General features: G+C 47.0%; 1 protein-coding gene across 1 annotated transcript in view; it reads right to left on the bottom strand.

The window, feature by feature from the left end:
• The window catches only part of Npas2 (neuronal PAS domain protein 2), a 164,746-nt gene that overhangs the window by 51,791 nt on the left and 92,453 nt on the right, over positions 1-20,502 (bottom strand). The window contains exons 4-5 of the mRNA XM_029482993.2: positions 17,236-17,327; positions 9,260-9,349 (exon numbers count right to left, since the gene is read on the bottom strand). Coding sequence (XP_029338853.1) covers positions 9,260-9,349; positions 17,236-17,327 — 182 coding nt within the window. The remainder of the gene's footprint in view (positions 1-9,259; positions 9,350-17,235; positions 17,328-20,502) is intronic.

Here is a 20,502-nt window from a genome sequence, read left to right as displayed (position 1 = left end):
TACGTATTTTCCTCAATTACATTTCCAATGCTATCCAAAAAGTTCCCCATACCCTCCCCCCACTCCCCTACCCACCCATTCCCACTTTTTGGCCCTGGCGTTCCCCTGTACTGGGGCATATAAAGTTTGCGTGTCCAATGGGCCTCTCTTTTCAGTGATGGCCGACTAGGCCATCTTTTGATACATATGCAGCTAGAGTCAAGAGCTCCGGGGTACTGGTTAGTTCATAATGTTGTTCCACCTATAGGGTTGCAGATCCCTTTAGCTCCTTGGGTACTTTCTCTAGCTCCTCCATTGGGGGCCCTGTGATCCATCCAATAGCTGACTGTGAGCATCCACTTCTGTGTTTGCTAGGCCCCGGCATAGTCTCACAAGAGACAGCTATATCAGGGTCCTTTCAGCAAACTCTTGCTAGTGTATGCAATGGTCAGTCCTGTATCTTTCATACCATCTTTATAGATTCTCAAGCTCGAATCCCCACCAGCGTCCTTTCAAGTCCACAGGCCGAAACTTCCACGAACCACTCAGATTTCCCAGACCACATAGTCCTAGGTCGTAATGCAGACATCTTAATCCTATCACGTCCTCTTCACATCTAGGGTTCTCATCTCTACAAATGGTATGGCCAACTGGTCACCAGGTCACTAGGTGCACCCCACAGGTAGGAGGCATTCAGATCCTTCTCTCCCCGTGACACCGTCACCACCACACCCAGACGGTCTCTGTCTTAGAGTTTTTAATTGCTGTGATGAAACACCAAGAACAGAATCAAGCCGGAGAGGAAATGGTTTATTTGGCTTACACTTCCACATCCCTGTTGCTCATCTAAAGTCAGGACAGGAACTTGAACATGATAGGCATCGGGAGACAGGAGCTGAAGCAGAGGCCACAGAGGGGTGCTGCTTCCTGGCTTGCTCGCCTTGGCTTGTTTGGCCTGCTTCCTTATAGTACCCAGGGCCACCTGCCCAGGGGTGGCCCCACCCCAGAGAGAGCTGAGCCCTCTTCCAAAAATCATTAATCAAGAAAATACTCCCTGACATCTGCCTCCAGGCCAGTCTGATGGAGGCGTTTTCTCAACTGAGGTCCCCTTTCCCAGATAACTCTGGCTGTGTCGAGTGGCCAAACCCACAAAAACCAAAACCCACCCAACCAGGACGGTATCTGTGGGCTAATTAGTCTCATTCACTGTAATTCTCTCATTACATTGCTTCTGCTCCTGTATTACTATTATTTTTCACCCCTGTTCACATCAACTTTATCTCTTACCTGAGTAATAATGTGCGCACACATTTTACCTGCCCTCTGTCCGTCCCCAGATGGACTGTCCTAGCATCCCTTCCTCCCATCTGTCAGCTTCCCCTGGCCTTCCTCTGGCCTGACCATCCCACACGTTTCTTTGTGAAAAATGAACAAGCTTGCAGCTTCCCTCCTGATCATGTTTTCCTTAACGACCTACCCTGTACCCCACCTTTGATACACGGCTATGTCATCCTATTGCTGCTGGTTTATGGGCCTGTGAGGACAGCCCCTCTGCTGGGCCATTGGTACTCCTCTATGTCACAGCAAGGCTCACAGGAGTCCCAGAGAATCTTTATACATTGGCCCTGCCTGCCTCACAAGCTACATTTTCCTCAAATGCAAGAAAGAGGAAGGGTAAAGACTAAATGAGATCATTAGCCTACACTGCTAGATACCAAAGGGTATATAGCAATCACTCTATAAATGCTAGGTGTGCTGAACCAACTCTTGGGGATGCATATAGATACAACAATACTGAAGTGATATTTTCTTGCTTATACACCTTCAGACGGTGTCCTCTGCCTCCCCTGTGTCCACAGGATGCTCAAAGTCTGTTCAGTGCTGAGTCCCTGATCTCCAGCATGCTATGTGGACCAGCTGGATGGCCAGCCTCTTGAGAGAAGATTAAAAACACAAGTGCCCAGAGAACCCTAAGTATGAGTGCTGATTTCAAAGAAGGTGCAGGGCAGCCTCTACGGGAACAATCCAGAAGAAGGACTCACTGGGTGGAACCCAAGAGAAGGATGGAGTTTGGGAGTAGAAGGGAACTCCAGGAAGAAGTACACACACACACACACACACACACACACACACACACACACACATACACGGATGTCAGAGTGTCGGATTAGTGAGGGCCAGGAGCTATGGGAGAGGAGGCTGCAAAGAGACTGACCAGGGTTTCAGAGTCCTAGCTGGAGGAACCAGTGTGTCAGGAGGGCCCCGAGAGACTGTGAGAGCGGGCAGTGTGACTTGTCAATGGCCTCAAGTTGATTCACATTCTGGAGAGACTGCACTTAGAATTTTCAGTTTGGATCTTCTCCTGGCCCAGAAGTAAGTGCTCTACTCCTCTTTAGAGAGGTTACATGGTGGCAGGAAGCTATTGTCCAGCTCAGACTCACAATCCCGACAGATTCCAGACTCCTGACACAAACTCCAGAATGTCTTAGGATGCTGATCCAAGGTCCATTTAAGCATTCCTGACTTAATTATCATGCAGCTTGTAGATGGGTTCACCAGGACTGCATTCTGTTATCAGTTGAAAAGCATCTTGCAATTTAATGATACCCCACTAACAATCTGGAGGGCAGGACACCAAAAAATCAGGTTAGAGATGCTCAGACTGTGAACAGAAGCCAGGAAGGGAACAGAGGAAGGACAGGGGCCAGACACTTAATTCACTGCTAAACTCCAGTCTGAGGGTTCCTGGATGTCAGATTCCAACAGGCAAAGCCTCCCTCCTCCTGGAGCCAGCATTTTGCTGACTGACTGGAAATTAGGAAAGGAATGTAACTTACACTGGAGGCCTGAGTTCTCAGCTCTGTGGAGACTCTACTGACCCCACTACCAGCCCAGGGCATAATTTCTGTTTGCCTTTCACCGTCTTCCCCTGGTGCTCATGACTTTATTTTAAGCCAGTTCCTGCTAGCATTTTTAGCATATGACTAATGCTCACACATGACAGTAGCCTTTCTTCTTAAAGATATTTCAGACTCCTTAAAACCCCAAAGTCACTCCATAGTCATTTCTTTAAGGGTTTCATCTAAGTCCTTCCCCCAGGGTGGGTGCAGCAGAGTGAAGAGAAAGACCCTTTCACCTAGGTCCTTATGAGGAAGAGCAATGGTCAGAAGACTGAGCAGGGGTTGTGGGGCACAGAGATGGATGTGCAGAACAGAGGTGAATGGCTAGAGGTAGGCTAAGTGGGGCACATGGAAGTTCTGAGGTTCTGTCGGTCGGTACATAAGAAGAGCTCAGTGCTGTTCTTGGATCTTAAGTGCATTTGCCACCTGTTTTACCATGATGCCATTTTCAAGTGTTCAAGACTGCCATTGACAGGGATCATTTGAAATTTTAAACCCCAGTGCTGACGGAGGAGCAAATTACACCTGCGGTTGAACTGTTTCGTGAACGATCTGAGCTCTGTTGTTAAAAATAATAGCACTTACAGGGCGTGGGGGGGGGAGGGAGTGTCCCCTTCGCAGTTGTTGTCCAGTCTGAATGATCCCCAGTAGCATCCCTTACCTGTGGGAGGCAGGAGGTAGGAGGGGTTCTTCCCTACCGTTGACAGACCCTGGACTGTCAACTAGGAGTTGGCCCCATTTGGAACTTTCCTGGGAAGGCCTCCCCTGAGCTCCACAGTGTGTTGTTCTCAGGTCCCTCTTTGTTAAATCTCAAGTCTGAGGATGAGCTGAGACTTCTGTGAGTGCAGGAAACCTCTCATGCTTGAACAGTCCCATTAGTCCAATGGCATCTGGTCAAGAGCCTGTACACCAAGCATTTCAAGATGGCTTAGGTGGAGAATCCTAGGATGTCCCTGAAGGGCTGTGGCAGTCCTAGCTGAAGCTGTGTACTGGTTACAGGTACAGGAAACAGTTTGAGAGGTCCCAGGGTTGTTTCATATTGAGAAAAGATGCCAACAGACCCAGGGAAATCCTAAAGGCCTTGACCTAGGCAAAGGGAACAGCCAACTAGAGACGAGTGAGGTACTCAGATTTAGCTGAGACTTGAATAAAGCTCATGCTAGACAGGCTCCCAGAAGACAGGAATTCCCTTTGACCACAGTTCAGGAAAAGAAGAGCTAAATATAAAAAAGTGGCTAACTCAAAGGAAAGATACCTCTGTATGCCAAACTAGCCTAAAGTCGAAAGGTAAGCCATGTGGAGAGACCGTGTTTACAATGTAGCCACCTATGCTAAAAAGGCTCCAGAGTGAGTCTCAATGTGCAGTCTTGGCACTTGGAAGCCTGGTCAGGCCATACTGTGAGCTCCTCTTGCTAACAGACCAGGCACAGTTCCTGCTCATTCCTGAGTGGAGGATTTGGCACCATCTCCTGTAGTTAGAATTACTCAAAGAAGCTCACTAGGATCCTGGTGCATCCATCCATCTCTTTACTATGAACCCAGTGCCCTTCTGACCATACTTCTTCCTCTGTATAAAAGGGTGACCCCACACCCTTAGGGCATCAGTGTTCTCTTCCCCTGCATTCTCAGCATGTATAACTCATGTCCTGTTGGCAACCTCTTCCATCTAGTGCCAGGTACCAAATGTTGTGTTCAGACATCGCCACTATACCAGGAAGGGGTGAATAACAGGTAATTGAAACATATTCCCTGACACCAATGATCAGACCATGACAAGAGTGCCTGCCGTGGTACACAGAGAAAGTCTCTCTATGCCCAGGTCTCAGGCGTCTAACTCAGGTCATCATGCTTGCGTGGCAAGCACCTTGACCTGCTGGGTCACCTCATTGGCTTCACATCTACCTTTACGATCCCACTTATATGCAGATGAGCAAAAAACAGCACAGCTTGAACATTTCTGATCCAAAAGTCCAAAGTCGGAAACTTTGTCATTCTCTTGAGATTAAAAAAATATTTTATGTATATGAGTATTTTTTTTGTGTGTACCATACATGTGCAGTGCCCATCAAGGCCAGCAAAAGACACTGGGTCTCCTAGAACTAGAATTGCAGAAGGTTGTGAGCTGCCACAAGGGTGCTAGGAACTGAGTCCAGGTCCTCTGGAAGAGCAGCCAGTGCTCCCGACTACTGAGTTCTATCTCCAGTCCCCAAACTTTTAGGAAAATACCATGGAACGTGGTGTAATGCATGGAATGACTTAAAGTACTTCCTAAGGCTTTCCTCGGGCTATGGATGCCAGGTATGTACAGAGCATAGATGTACTGTTTTGTTTAGATTTGAGTCCCTTCTCGAGGTATTTCATTATGCAGATACAGAGGCAGGCATAAGGCAATTCATGCAAATGAACAAAAATGTTGGCAGGGGAAGGGAGATATCCCACATCGAAACACTGTTCCGAACATTTAGGGTATGAAATTCTTAACCTCTACAAAATAATAGGTCAGTGAACAATTCAGCATTAATAAAACTGCAAAGAAGAACAAGCAAGCAGTTATTTTCAAACTTAGGAAGACAGTTGTCTCCAGGCAGAGGTGGGACACGGTGAGAGAGCAGCAGATGGACCCCCTGTGGTCTCAGGTCTGTTCTAGCTGGTAACAACCCTCCTGAACGTCTGCCATTCCACCACAGAAGCTACCAGTAGACCTGGGTTCCCAGAAATGTGTGCATGTGTACACACACAGACACACATGCAAACACACATACCACACACACCCTGACACACAGAGGCACACACATGCACGTCCACACACCACACACAGAGAGACACACAGACATACACACGCACATGCACACACCACCCCACATAGACACACAAAGACACGCATGCACAGAAACACACATAGACATACACACATGCACACACCCTTCCATCTCTGCTTCGATAGCCTGTGTTCATTCTAGACATCAAGAAAGGCCAAGTATTTTGATATCAACACCACTAAAACATTCACCTAAAGTCTTCCTTCCTTCCTTCCTTCCTTCCTTCCTTCCTTCCTTCCTTCCTTCCTTCCTTCCTTCCTTTTTCCTCTGCCACGATAAGTTTGATGTTTCATTAGGAAATTGCTGTATAAAAATATATCAGGAACTTTATCTCATGAAGAAGCAGGAAACAGAGCTTTAAGCTCACTGGCTCTTGGGCAGAATTCTGATGGATTTTTCTTCATCTCAGCCACAGAGGTGACTCTGGGATTCAACCTTGGCATGGCAGGGCTCTACTGTTGGGACCTCTGGTTTCCTGTCCCTTGTCCTGGTTGTCCCTAGCCAGCCATGCTTCTTCTCAATGTCCAACTCTGAAGAATGACACTCACCACAGCCTGTCCTCTGGGGAGTTCTGAGTAGTGGCTAAACACCTGGCTCTGGAGTCATTACCCAGTTCATATCACAGTCAAACCTCTGGCTGTCTTGAAGCCATGGCTACCCGGTTCACACCACAGTCACACCCCTAGCTGCCTGGAGCCATGGCCTCCAGTTCACACCACAGTCACACCCCTGGCTGCCTGGAGCCATGGCCCCCAGTTCACACCACAGTCACACCACTGGCTGCCTGGAGCCATGGCCCCCAGTTCACACCACAGTTACATCCCTGGCTGCCTGGAGCCATGGCCCGCAGTTCACACCACAGTCAAACCTCTGACTTTCAGGAGCCACCACTCTAGTTCACACCACAGTCACACCTCTGACTTTCTGGAGCTATCATCCCAGTTTACGCCCACAGTCCCACCCCTGGATGCCTGCATACTCTGCGTCTATACTTGACTTCTTTGTACTGTGGTTTTTCTCATCTGTGCTCAGGGGTATTGACCTTCATGGTATTAATGTAAGGATCAGTAAGGATAGCAAGAGACCGTTGCAAGTGCTTGACAGATATCAATACATGGAAACTTAGCATACAGCAAGTGGGTGCTCAGTAAGTGTGTGCTCCTGACAGTCGAACAGGTGGAAGTTCTCAGACTGAAACCCTGAAGAAAGGCCACCACCACAGGGCCTCTGCAAACATCGAACACTCTGCAGACAGATACAGGCCTCTTGCCAGAAAGTAGGGAAATTAAAGACAACCAAAAGAATTCCCAAGCTGCAACCTAAAACCTTAGCACCAGGAACACACTGGAATGAAGTGGGTTCAACATAGGAGCACCTGTTTCGCCCCTGCTCTGCCCTCATTGGCCGGGTCCCTGGTGACTGTCTTGGGTTCTACATAGGAATACCTGTTTCCACCCCTGTGCTGCCCTCACTGCCCTGGGCTCTCCTCAGCTGAAAGTTGGAAGCAGTAGGGAATGATTTCCAGAAGAAATAGCTAAATGCTCATGGAACTAGCAAAATTCCTGCTCTTAAAACCTCTTGTCCACCCCTGGAAAGCCAGAGACTAGAAGCTAACCACAACTCTTTCAGACCACCCATCCAGGGGGCTTAGCCCTCCTGGGGCCTTGCTGTGTGTGTGTCAAGGTGGGAGTCTAGTCTACAGATGGTCACCTAGTAACCACACACAAGGGTCTGGCATGACCAAGTGAGGGTGAAGCCATCCCTGGTCCTTCCAGTTAGAACATGATTTCACAAGGTGGACCCGAATGGCTCCAAAATTTCGAGCCAGGAAAATTACTTCCTAAGTTCCCTCTGCCACATATAGCAACTGGGTCATCAGATACTCATGGGAGCGTAAAGCAGAAGAGAGTTTACCCAAACAGCTCTGGACTCTGTCCCTCCTTCCCAGCCAGAAAGCAGGTCACTCTTGGTTGGTTGTGGTTAGGGCCCATTGCTGCTCACTCTTTTCCACTCAAAGCAAAACAGAAGCTCTCCCCAAAGAGACACCTCATCTCCCCCTCTCTCCTCAGTTATCCTTAGATGAGCCCCAAGAAGCCATGATGAAGAAAGAGTGGTCACTTCTGCATCAGCACCATCCTCCGCACTGAGACAAAGAGCAAGGTGTGGGTGCACCTTGGCACCCTTTACGACCAGAAGAAACCTCTTCCAACAGCTGTCTCAAGAAGAGACACCCACATGCCTGTCCCACCCTGGCCTCAGGGAACGGTGATTCCCATGATGCAGTGGGAAGGTACCCACCCGGAAAGGTCAAAAGTGCCTTTCAGACCTAAGATGCTGGCACAGCAGAAGAACCCAAGCAGTGATAGTTCTGTAGGAGTACAGACCATGTTCAAAAGCAATGGGCTGGGAGATGCCCTTCCAAGGAACTAATAGGCCAGGACGATGTAGAAGAAATCCTGAGCCACCAGCAGAGTGGGGCTTTTCACAAGACAGACAGAAGCTGCTGGTGGAGTAAGGTCATGCTGCCTCCTGACCTGGCACAGCTATGAAGAGAGGGCCATAGTTTTCTAGCATCATGCTGACCCAGGATTTCCCTTGGCTTAATCCAGGGCAAGCTGCTACCTGTCTTGTCACATAAACTGGAAGCCTAACCTTTTGATGGCAAGGGTTGGGAGTGGGGTGGTTGGTTCTGCCAGACTGACTCGGAGGACCAAGAAGAGAGGGTGTTTATCTGCCACTAATAAGCATCATCCTAGTGGTTCTGTGGGCCAAGTTCTGTGGGAGCCAATAATGGCGAGGCAAGAAATGGGTCGCTGGGCAAAGGCTTGAGTTTTCCTTAAGGGTGGGCCTTCTTCTAGCCTGGTGTAGACCTGCAAGTGACTTCATGTTGAACTACTGTTACTAGGGAGCTATCAAAGCTTATAGAGAGGAGGGAGGAAAAAGGCAGGAAAAAAGGATGAAGTTGGGGAGGAGGAACAGAGGGTCCCACCCTCACCCCAGGGGCACAGATCTGGCCCTCTTCTCCCCACATGGGCAGTACTTACTTATTTCCCAAGGCCCTCACAATACTGGTCCAACTGTGTCTTGCTACAATGTTTCAATTGCCATGAAACATGGCGGTTGAGAAGCGCTCAGTGCGATTGGTGTTATAACCTACTTGCAATCTCATACACCTCTCCCGTGAGCTCCAAACCATATTTTGCATGGGCCATCTGTTTCCCCTTCCTTAATCAACTCTCAGTTGACCAGGGACATCTGCTGCCCTCTGAGCTCTGCTAACAGCACTGAGAAACTCACAGAAGTCCCATCCTGACTTCGCCCTGGACCCATTGAGGTCACAGCTCCATGCCTGTTTCAGGGTGATATATGCCTTCTCCTGCCCTTCATCTGCTGCAGGACCTTGACCTTGGCTTGGTTTGGTTCTGCAGAACTTGGACACTCTTTAAGCCTCCATGCACCTCCTCCTTACACGTAGCTCCCCCATACCTGCAGCACTCCTGCATGCCTGTCCAGGAAATATTAAATCATGCACAGGCCAAGACTGCTGGAGCAGAAACTCACCGGTAAATGTCCAAGGAGAGGTGTGATACTGTCGGACACATAGATGATGCTGCCATCTGTTGTCACGACGATGACGAAGCCATCTAATGCCTGGGGAAATGCAACATTTGAGAGCTGCTTAGGGACAATTTTATGAAGGAGCATGACACTAAAGCGAAGGATTCATTTTTTCCCATGTGATGCTGACTTTGTTTTGTAATCTTCAGACCATCTCCATGAATAACCTCACAGCGCTTCCCTGCCTCACACACGGGATGACTCTGTTCTGCTCAGGCAAGAAAAAAGCACTGTGGGCTCAGTGGCAAAGTTGACCTGTTGGTATCATAAAAAGAAATGCAGCCGTAGAAACTGCTTACATAGGTTTAATGGCAGTGAGATGAATCAGAAATACCAATCATTACCACACAAAGGCACCAGCAGCATGCATGCTGCAGTCCCCAGCCCCTGCCCCCCGAGATCACTGTGAACCCAGGAGTAAACGTTCACTGCAAGGTATAGAGAAAGAGATGTCTTACAAAGAGAAACATATGCCAGGAGGCCAAAGCAGACCTCTGTGGGAAGGGGAGGAATTCCTGAGTGAGCGAGGGCCTGAGTGAGCATGTGCAGTTGGCAGAGATAGGCAAAGCCTCCCCTCTGATCGATGCACAGATAGTATATGTAGAAAATGTCCGCTGCAGCCACAGCCCCACTATGAATGGGTGTTCAAGGCTTGAAGACGGCTCCCCTACAGACTGCTCCTACCAAGATTAGCTAAACTCGCCTCTTTGTTCAGCTGTGTGCAATAACCCCACCCCCACTCAACTGTATAATAAAATGGGGTGCTACGGCTTCTCCATCAGAGAGTCCGGTCCACCCAATCCCAGTTTTTCTCTCCACATGTCTCTGTGTCTTTTCCTCATTCCTTTGCTGGCCCAGTCAGGTCCATCGCTGGAGCCTGGCTGGATGTGACAGACATCCACATCCCATCCATGTGTGGTCCACATCCATTGTCACATTGAAGATAGAGGAATCAGCACATGGGCGAAGAGTGTGAAGTTCTTAGCTCACATATTCAGTCCCTTCTAGCTATAGAAGGAACCATTTACATAGGGCGCTGTGGTGGTATTAGGCTGTAATTCTAGCACTTGGGAGGCTGAGGTGGCCAGGATAGTGAAACTTGTTTCTGACCCCTACCTGCTCCAAGAGGAACATTCACTGTATTCTTCAAGGCTGGGTGGGAGTGGGGGCTTTGTAACTAACTCACCTGGGCACAGGGGTTTTCACATGTCTGAAAATTGCATGCATGCAAAAGCGCCTATACTCTGTGGTAGGCGCCCTGCCTTGGCTGTGAGTAGATAGCCGTAGACTGCACTCTTTCACAGGCTAGAGGTTCAGTTTTTAAATGTATTGAGATTCGATTGTGGGTGTTTATAATGCTTTCAACAACTCAAAGTTGATTTCTAAAACTCCGCCTATGGACGTCATTCAGCAAAGAAGGGGTCGCACTGGCAACTGGCTATCGGGGAGCCTGGTGAGACAGAGTGAATAGAAACAGGGCTCGTCTCACTAGAGGGAACGCTACCTAGGTTTAGGTGGATGTCCACAGGAAGCTTGCCACTGCTGTCGCATCTTTTCCAAATCTGTTTCTCATTTTGCGGAGGGGGCGAAGCAGAGCTTCGAAGGATCTGGAAACATTTTACATGCCTTTTTCCTAGATCCTATGAAGGCGCTGCTGAGAATCTACTCCCATAAAGGGGTATTCCTTCCATGCAGTCAGGAGGGTGTGCCTAAGTGTGGGACAGCAGAGGCCAGGACAGTGCACCGAGTGTGGCTGTGGGTGTATTTTCTCTCGCCCCTTTCAGGGCTCTTTGCTCTGTATTTAGTGGTTTAAGTATGATATGCCACGGGGATTTTCTTTTCTGGCCTTTCTTGTTTTGCACTCTGTGCGTATCTGTATGGGTATGTCTTTCCTTACTTTTGGAAAGTTTTCTTCTGCCTGTAATCAAAAGGTTTGGTTTTCCACGGTGTCCCTCATTCCTCGTGCATTCCTTTCCTGTGTTTTAACTCCCCCCATATCTTTGCTCATGTGCTGTGATTCCTCTATCTTCAAGTTCAGATATTCTGTCTTCTCTTTGATCTGTTCTACTTGTGGGGCTTTCCTGTGAGCTTCTTATTGGGTTGCCAGGTTTTTCTGTTCCGTCTTCATTTCAGCTTTACCTCCCTTTGATGTTTTTCTTTATTGAATTCAGTTTTCAAGTCCTGGAGGCTCCGGGTTCACATTGGAGATTCTCATCGGAGGTTACTGTAGAGGACTGGTTGGATTTGAGGTAGGATTTACTGTCTTCATCTTTTACACTCTTTGTGATTTTGGAATGAGACCTGGGCATGCTGGTCTCTTTTATTGATTATTGATTATGTCTAGTGTGGACATAACAGGCTGGGCTGGGCCTTGAGTTTGGATGTGGTGACAGTAAGATGATGTTCGGTGGACACAGGAGGCTCGTCTGGTATGTAGGATGTGAGTTACATGACCACCCCATCATTTGTTTTATTGATGTAAAGCCATTCTGAGTAGGGTGAGACAGAATCTTAAAGAAGTTTTAGTTTGCGTTTCCCTGATGGCTAAGACCTTAAGAAACATTTATTGGCCAGTTGTGTTTCTTCTTTTGAAAACTGTCTGTTGATTGAAGGGATTTTTTTTATTTTTTATTTTTTGGTGTTTGATTTCTGTAGTTCTTTATATATTCTAGACTTTAACCTCCTGCCCGAGGGACAGCTGATGGGAGTCTTTGCCCATCTGGTAGGTTCTGTGTTCTCTTTGCAGATAGCTTCTTCAGCCTGCAGAAGCTTTAAGTGTCGTCTCACTTACGAGTGCTTAAAGATGTTTCTGATGCTGGTGGTGTGTTTTCAGGAGTTCTTGCTTCTGCCTCTATCACAAGACTTTCCCTGGAGTGTTACAGGTCTTTCCAAAGGTCTTTGATTCACATTGAGTTGGTTTTTGTACAATGCATCTCTTTTTTTAATTAGGTATTTATTTCATTTACATTTCCAATGCTATCCCAAAAGTCCCCCACCCATTCCCCCACCCACTCCCCCACCCACCCACTCCCACTTCTTGGCCCTGGCATTCCCCTGTACTGAGGCATATAAAGTTTGCACGACCAATGGGCCTCTCTTTCCACTGATGGCCAACTAGGCCATCTTCTGATACATATGCAGCTAGAGACACGAGCTCTGGGGGGTACTGGTTAGTTCATATTGTTGTTCCACCTATGGGGTTGCAGATCCCTTTAGCTCCTTGGATACTTTCTCTAGCTCCTCTATTGGGGGCCCTGTGATCCATCCAATAGATGACTGTGAGCATCCACTTCTGTGTTTGCTAGGCCCCAGCATAGTCTCACAAGAGACAGCTATATCTGGGTCCTTTCAGCAAAATCTTGCTAGTGTATGCAATGGTGTCAGTATTTGGTAGCTGATTATGGGATGGATCTCCAGATATGGCAGTCTCTAGATGGTCCATCCTTTCGTCTCAGCTCCAAACTTTGTCTCTGTAACTCCTTCCATGGGTGTTTTGTTCCCAATTCTAAGAAGGGGCAAAGTGTCCACACTTTGGTCTTTGTTCTTTTTGAGTTTCATGTGTTTCACAAATGTACAGTGCATCTCTTAAGCGAATCACATCCTTTCAAGTTACCTCAGTGGGTCTCAACCTTGGGGTGTCTGGCAATGTCTGTGGACATTTGGGGCTGTTGCTGCTGGAGTTTGACAGTAGTATCTAGTGAGCAGAGGTAGGGAATGATGAAAAATATCCCACAACATACAGGGCATCAAAGAATGATTAAGTGTGCGATGCCTGCCGCTCTGACACTGAAATACTCTTGGGTTAGATTTGTAAGTCATGGTGAAAAAAAAGCAAAGTCTGGTGACTTTAGCCCCCCAACTATTCTTATAAATCGTTTTTCTTTTTAAATTTTCAATTTATTTTGTCAATGCAACCTCAACTCCACGGTTTGTGTCATGTGACTGAGCTACAGCCACAGTCCTGAACTAGCTTTGTTTTAACTGGTATAAAAACATAAAATTGTACCTGTCCCTGGTGTTCCATGGCATATTTGGTATGTGTGTAGGGAATGTAATATTTAAGTCAGGTTAGAGATATCTGTCTGTAAAACCTTTACCATCTCCTTATGATGAAGACGTTTGACATCTTTCTATCCACTTTTTGTGACCCACAGCACACTGTTATACGGCAGTCACCCTATGGTGCTATAGCACCCCAGGACTTCTTGCTTCTAGCTGGCTGTGAATTAGAACCTACCCAGCAGTCTTGCTTCATCCCAAGCCCTGCTCTCTCCAGCCTTTGCTCTTCCCACTTTCCCCCAGGCTTTCTGCAGCCCTCCTGTGGGGAATGTCTCTAAGCTGCAGGGGCATCCTCATGATGTCAGAGGGGCCTCTTTGGAAACAGATGGAAGGCTAGGGAAAGTAGAAGTTGAACAACCTGCTCTTTTTTATTCCTTCCGTCCATCCTCCCTTCCTTCCTTTCTATGTATTTGTTTGTTTTTGTACAGTGAGCCCATGTCCTTCTTGGGTCTGTCAAGCATGTGGGTGTCACAAAACTGAAGGTACTCATTGGTGTGAGATTCCCTTCCCTTGCTCCCTGGGAATATTCCAAAGCATATAAGACCCAAATTGAGTCTGTGTCAACAATCCTTGCCATGGCTCTGGAAATCCCACTGTGTGGGATGTGACAGAACCCCTACACACACTATCCATGGAGGGAGGGGATTTCTACAAGTCCTAGACGCTTCCCCTCACTGCATATTACAGAGACAAAACCTCCCTTACCTACACACTCCTAATTTTGATGGAATATTCTTTGTGTTCTCTGGGACAGTGCGAGGGTTAAGAGAAAAGACTTCTGAAGCTTTCTGAAAAGCACGCAGGAAGACCTTTCATTCCCCAAACTCTGGCCAGCAAGAACTTCCCCTCCCTTATGGGGCTGGGGAGATAGGGCAGCAGGTTAAAGCACTTGTTCTTGCAGAGAACCTGGGTTTGGTTCTCAGGACCCAGATGGTGGCTTACCAATCCTGGAAGGGCATTGTCTTAGGGTTTTACTGCTGTGAACAGACACCATGACCAAGGCAAGAACAATATTTAATTGGGGCTGGCTTACAGTTTCAGAGGTTCAGTCCATTATCATCAAGGTGGGAGGATGGCAGCATCTAGGCAGGCATGGTGCAGGAGGAGCTGAGAGTTCTACATCTTGATCTGAAGGCTGCTAGCAGAATACTGGTTTCCAGGTGGCTAGGATGAGGGTCTTATAGCCCATGCCTACACCTATTCCAACAAGGCCATATCTCCTAATAGTGCCACACCCTGGGCTGAGCATATACAAACCATCACAGGCACGCTCTCCAAAAGAGGAGGATGCCCAACAGGGATGGAACAAACACTAGGAATAAGTTGCGCTGTGGAAACTATAAGTCATCCAAGGGGCCACATTGTGGGGTTTAGACCATGAAGGGGAGAAAGCAGAAGTTACTGCTGACTCACTCCCAGTCTGTGTCTACTGAAGGGCAACAGGTTGGGAGACAAGCTTAGCATAGCCAGAGCCAAGCACTAGCCAGTAGCCTTTCAGCTCACTGCTGCCTTCGGTTGTCCAGGGCTGAACGGACAGGGTGGTTCCAGATCCAAGCCATGCATTTAGTCTTCCCTTCTCTCTGCTTCAAGGACTGTTCCCTGGAGAGCAGCTTCGGAGGGACTTTAATATAGTCTTGATTGCTAGTCCTTTCTCCCAGACATAAAGTTATCAACATGTTTAAAACTTCATACAAGCCTTATACTGTAAAATTCTTTATTTTATTTATTATTATTATTATATTATATTATATTTATTTATTTATTTTTTTTGGTTTTTCGAGACAGGGTTTCTCTGTGTAGCCCTGGCTGTCCTGGAACTCACTCTGTAGACCAGGCTGGCCTCGAACTCAGAAATCCACCTGCCTCTGCCTCCCAAGTACTGGGATTAAAGGTGTGCGCCACCACGCCCGGCCAGTAAAATTCTTTAGATATGTTGAAACTCACTGGATAAAGCAAAAAAGGTTGTGCTAGCAAGCTCTTAAAGAGTGGCTGGTTCCAGAGGGCTATATGTTTTTAACTCCTTTCTCATGGAATTAAAAGACAAACTGATGCCTGTAAGGCGGCATAATGATGCAACAAATTAACATTATATTTCATAAGCTGCTTTAAATTTAACATACTTAAAATACATTGCTTCTGCAGAAAGTTCTGTATTTTCTTTAAATATAGTTCCCATGTAGAGTTAAGTAGCTTTCATCTGCTGCAAATGTTCATTAATGCATTTATGTTTCATAATATTTAGACATCTTTATTCTGGCATTTTCTTATTCCAGGACTTTCTGTTTTCTGCATAGTTAATCTATGGAAATTGAAGTTTACATCAGTCTTATATAGGCACCCAGATGAGCTATAGAAAGACTTATCCTAGGAAGCTACCCTCAGAAGCCTCAGCTGGGAGCCAGACGTCATGGTCACATGGAAGGATAAGCTTCCCTTTGTTGGACTTTTCTGTCACATCTGACTGGTCAGTCTTCATGGGGGTAGGCCAACTCCTGCAGTAAACTCAAGTCTGGGGTCAGAGTACCCACTAGGGCTTTTGTAGAGATGTGGTCTGTCCTGGGGACTTACACCCATATGCAAATGTTCCAAGGATACCTATGAAGGTTATTAGCTCATCATCAGCCTCCCCCCCCAGACCCCTCAGCTCAGTGCTGCAGGAGAAGGAACTCGGCCATCATAGCACAGAAAGGGCGGGGTCAGTGTGGAAGGCACAGGTCACTGTGGCTGACACCTGCATAACGTTTATGTACAGTGAGCTCAGGCCTAAAGTGTAATGTTCAAAGACCTGCTTCCCAATGTGTGTCTACTAAGGAGAAAATATTGCAACCTCTGCATTCTAAAGAGGGGCTTCAGTCTGCCATGATCTTCTATTCCTCATCTCCCACAACTGCCACCACTGACCCCTGGTTCATGTTCTATGCCCTTTTTGAGAGGTCACTAATGGGGCCTGTCCTATAGTCACTGAGGCAACAGATCCAGGTTGGGAATTCTTGCTTAGGTAGCCCTACTCAGAAGTCAAAGTATAAACTATAGCAGGCAGCACCACAGGCTGGCATCTGTCCTGAGGCTTATTTCCAGGGCCATGAACAGCTGCTTTCTTTGGGCATGAGAGCTAACAGGAATACATGGCTACATTTTAATTTCTAACTTACTAAACTCTTTAATCTATTAAGAACATGTGTGGATGGATATATGTGAATGTCTATGTATGCGATTGTATATGCATGTTCAAGTGCATATGTGTGTCTGCACCTGTGAGTACATACATATTCATGTGTGAGTGGATGTTTACATGTGTGTGAGTGCATGTGCACTTCTGTGTGTGAATATATGTGCATGTGTATGATCACATGTGCATGTGTGTGAAGCTACTCATTTTGATTTTTGGTTTGAGACAGGGTTTCTCTTTTGTCCCAGGGCTTACCACATAGATGAGGCTGGCTGACTAGGCAGCTGGTCCCACAGATCTGCCTGTCTCTTCTCTCAAGTACTGGACTTAGGAATGTGTGTCACTATGCATGCTTTCTTAAAAATGTGGGTTCTGGGGACTACATCAAGTCCTCATGCCTATGAGGCAAGCGCTTTACTGACTGAACTATTTCCTTGTTTTGTTCTTTGTTTTCGATTGCTGTTGTTGCTTTTTTCAGACAAGGCCATGCATCTCGTGGGTGGGTCTAAAACTTGCTATGTAGCAGAGTATGGCCTTGAACTTCTGATTCTTCAGCTTCAGCCACCATGCCTGGTTTCATGTGGTGCTGGGGATCTGAACCCAGGGTGTTGTGTATGCTTTCTACATGCCCTGCCAATTCATTCCCCTCTACACCCCCAGCCTTAATCTAACTTGAAGAAGTGCGCCTTACCTCCAACATCAGCTGGGTGAATTCTTCATTACTGAGGAATGAAGGCTTCCAGTCCTGCTGGATGTCACAGATTTCCGTTTGTGCTGAGACTTCTAAAAAACAAACAAACGAGAAACAGGAAAAAAGTATACACAAGGTTTCATATTCAGGGTACCTCAGATCTGGAATTCAGGGAACCTCAGATCTGGAATTATTTTGTGTAAATCTTTAATTAAGGAAAGCAAGGGACATGCTCTCCTTGATTTCCAACTCCGAGGACTGTGGGTATGATAGGCTGAAAAACACTTTGATGCTGTTGTAGCCTTTAAGGAGGCTGCAGAGAAGAGACCATCCCATTGTGAGCACATGGAGAGGACAGACCACTGCCCAGACTCTCTCAGGGCAAAGCAAGAACAGCTAGAACCAGGCAGCAGCACCCACAAGGGAAGGAACAAAGACTGGCCTGGTAGTATCTCCTCAAGTTACAAGGTTAAAGCAAGGTGAAAACACTTCAGGAATCTAGGATTCTCAAAATTCCAAGGTCGGGCGGTAGAGCTCACAGGTAGAGGGTGCGAGCTTCCTACCTCTGTGTGTCATCCTGGGTTCTATTCCCAGCACTTCCAAAAAACAACAGCGACAGCAGCAACAGCAACAGCAACAGCAGCAACAGCAACAGCAGCAACAGCAACAGCAACAGCAGCAACAGCAACAGCAGCAACAGCAACAGCAACAACAGCAACAGCAACAGCAGCAGCAACAACAACAGCAACTTCCAGAAATGCCTTAGGCTTACAGTAAACAGGCCCACTGTTCCATGCTGCTGGGAGTTCAGTTCCCATCCTCTCAATCGTTCCTGAGAAACAACAGCTACAGGGACACTCAGCATTGCCTCTTACCGTGCTAGGGAGGCGCTGGACTACTTTACTTCTGCTCCCTGAGTCCCCTGAGTTGCTTTCAAGACCTGAATTTGCTTTTCTTAAGACTTTGGTGGTTGTCATTATTAATCTGTCGTTTACCTGTTCTCTGTCATAATCATGACATTAGGATATCACTCACGTTTGACAATTGAATGGTCACTGACCTACTCGGGACTCTTAAAATATCCTCTCTGCACTTAGCAATTTTGTTTTATTATTAAATTACCTCAGTGTTACCATAGACACTGTAAACATGATAGTATATATATATATATTTTCTTATTTACCCTCTATCACTTTCAAAAACTTATTTATATGAGTACACTGTAGCTGTGTTCAGACATACCAGAAGAGGGCATCAGATCCCATTACAGAGGGTTGTGAGCCACCATGTGGTTGCTGGGAATTAAGCTCAGGACCTTCTGGAAAAGCAGTGAGTGCTCTTAACCATTGAGCCATCTCTCCAGCCCCTATCCTCTATCTTAAACCAACATTTCCCCTACCTATGTTAAAAATTTAAGAATATACCATTTATACCTCGGAGAATAAAACTAAGTCTGAGCTGGGCAGTGGTGGCACACACCTTTAATCCCAGCACTGGGGAGGCAGAGGCAGGTGGATTTCTGAGTTTGAGGTCAGCCTGGTCTACAGAGTGAGTTCCAGGACAGCCAGGACTGCACAGAGAAACCCTGTCTTGACCCCCCCCCCCAAAAAAAAACCCCAACAAAACAAAACAAAACAAAAAACCACCACCACCACCACCACCACCACCAACAACAACAACAACAAAACTAAGTCTATTGAACAACTTGCAGAAGGGAGCAAGTCGTTTAGACAGAGAACCCGCCCACTGTACTTGGAACAAATTTCAAGGCTTTCTTCCCATCATCCTTTATTTTAAGTGCTAAACCTTGAACCCAGGATCCCACACATGCCAGCACTCACTGCCAATAATCAATACTCCAAGTCCTATGCCCATGGTTTTGGCAATCTCTCTCTCATGGAGAGGGCAGAGAGAGAAAGAGAGGGGGGAGGGGGAGGGGGAGGAAAGGGGGAGGGGGAGAGGAAGAGGGAGAGGGAGAGGGAGGGGGAGAAGGAGAGCGAATCCCGTATTTGAGTGCGTCTGAATGGACTCAGTGGTATGTGGTTACAAGTGAAGAAAGAGGATGTGAAGCACATGAGTTAAGCATGAGACAGACTCATCCCCTCATCACCTGTATCCCTCAAGCTCTTCGTGGAAGAGTCTGGAAGGACATGCTGCTGTTATTGTTAGACAAAACTGCACTGCCCAACATTTATTTTAACTTAGTTAGGGTTTCTATTGCTGTGATGAAACACCATCATCACAAAGCAAGCTCAGAGGAAAGGGTTTATTTGGCTTGCACTTCTATATCATTGTTCATCACTGAAGGAGGTCAGGACAGGAACTCAAGCAGGGCAGAAACCTGGAGGCGGGAACTGATGCAGAGGCCATGGAGGGATGCTGCCCAGCACTGGCCTACTCAGCCTGTTTTCTTATAGTACACAGGACCACCAGCCCGGGGATGGCTCTGCCCACAATAGGCTGGCCACCACCTATCAATCACTAGAGAAGAAAATGCTTTACAGTCAGGTCTCATGGAGGTATTTTCTCAACTGAGGTTCCCTGAGTGATTGATAAGGGAGTGATCAGACCACTGTGGGTGGTTCTATCCCTGGGTTCTTTAAGAAAGTAGGCTGAAGCAAGCCATGAGGAGCAAGCCAGTAAGCAGCACCCTCCACAGCCACCAAATTAGCTCCAAGTTCCAGTCCCGCTTGAGTTCTTGTCCAGACTTCCTTCAATGATGATCAATGTTGTGGAAGTGTAAAATCGTTCTTGCCCGACTTGCTTTTATGTGATGGTGCTTTGTCATAGCAACAGAAACTCTAACCAACTTGTTCTCACTCTAACTCTAACTTATTCTCACTGTACAAGTACAAGGACTAGAGTTTTACCCTCAGTATTCACACACACACACACACACACACACACACACACACACACACACACACATTGGGCATGATGGTGTGTGCTTGTAATCCCAGCACTGGGGAGCCAGGCCCAGATCCATCCCTAGGCTTTATTGCTCAGCCTGCCTAGCTTACTTGGCAAGTTCCAGGCCACTGAGGGACTCTGTCTGCAAAAAAGATGCAAAGAATCTGGATAATGAGACCTGAGATTGTTCTTTGGCCTATACATGATGCACATACATGCATACGCACATGCATGCCTGCACACATATACACACATGCATAAGTGCATACACTGACAAATTAGGATTCTTTTTTTTTTTTTTTTTTTGGCTGGCATAAACAGACTCTAGCACACTTTTGGGGAGCCACTCCCAAAGAT

This window comes from Mus caroli, unplaced genomic scaffold, assembly GCF_978045245.1.
Source record: "Mus caroli unplaced genomic scaffold, Mus_caroli_1 scaffold_1, whole genome shotgun sequence".
Classification (NCBI taxonomy): Eukaryota; Metazoa; Chordata; class Mammalia; order Rodentia; family Muridae; genus Mus; species Mus caroli.
Note: the sequence above shows the minus strand (reverse complement) of the source record. Positions and strands in the feature narration are given on the sequence as shown.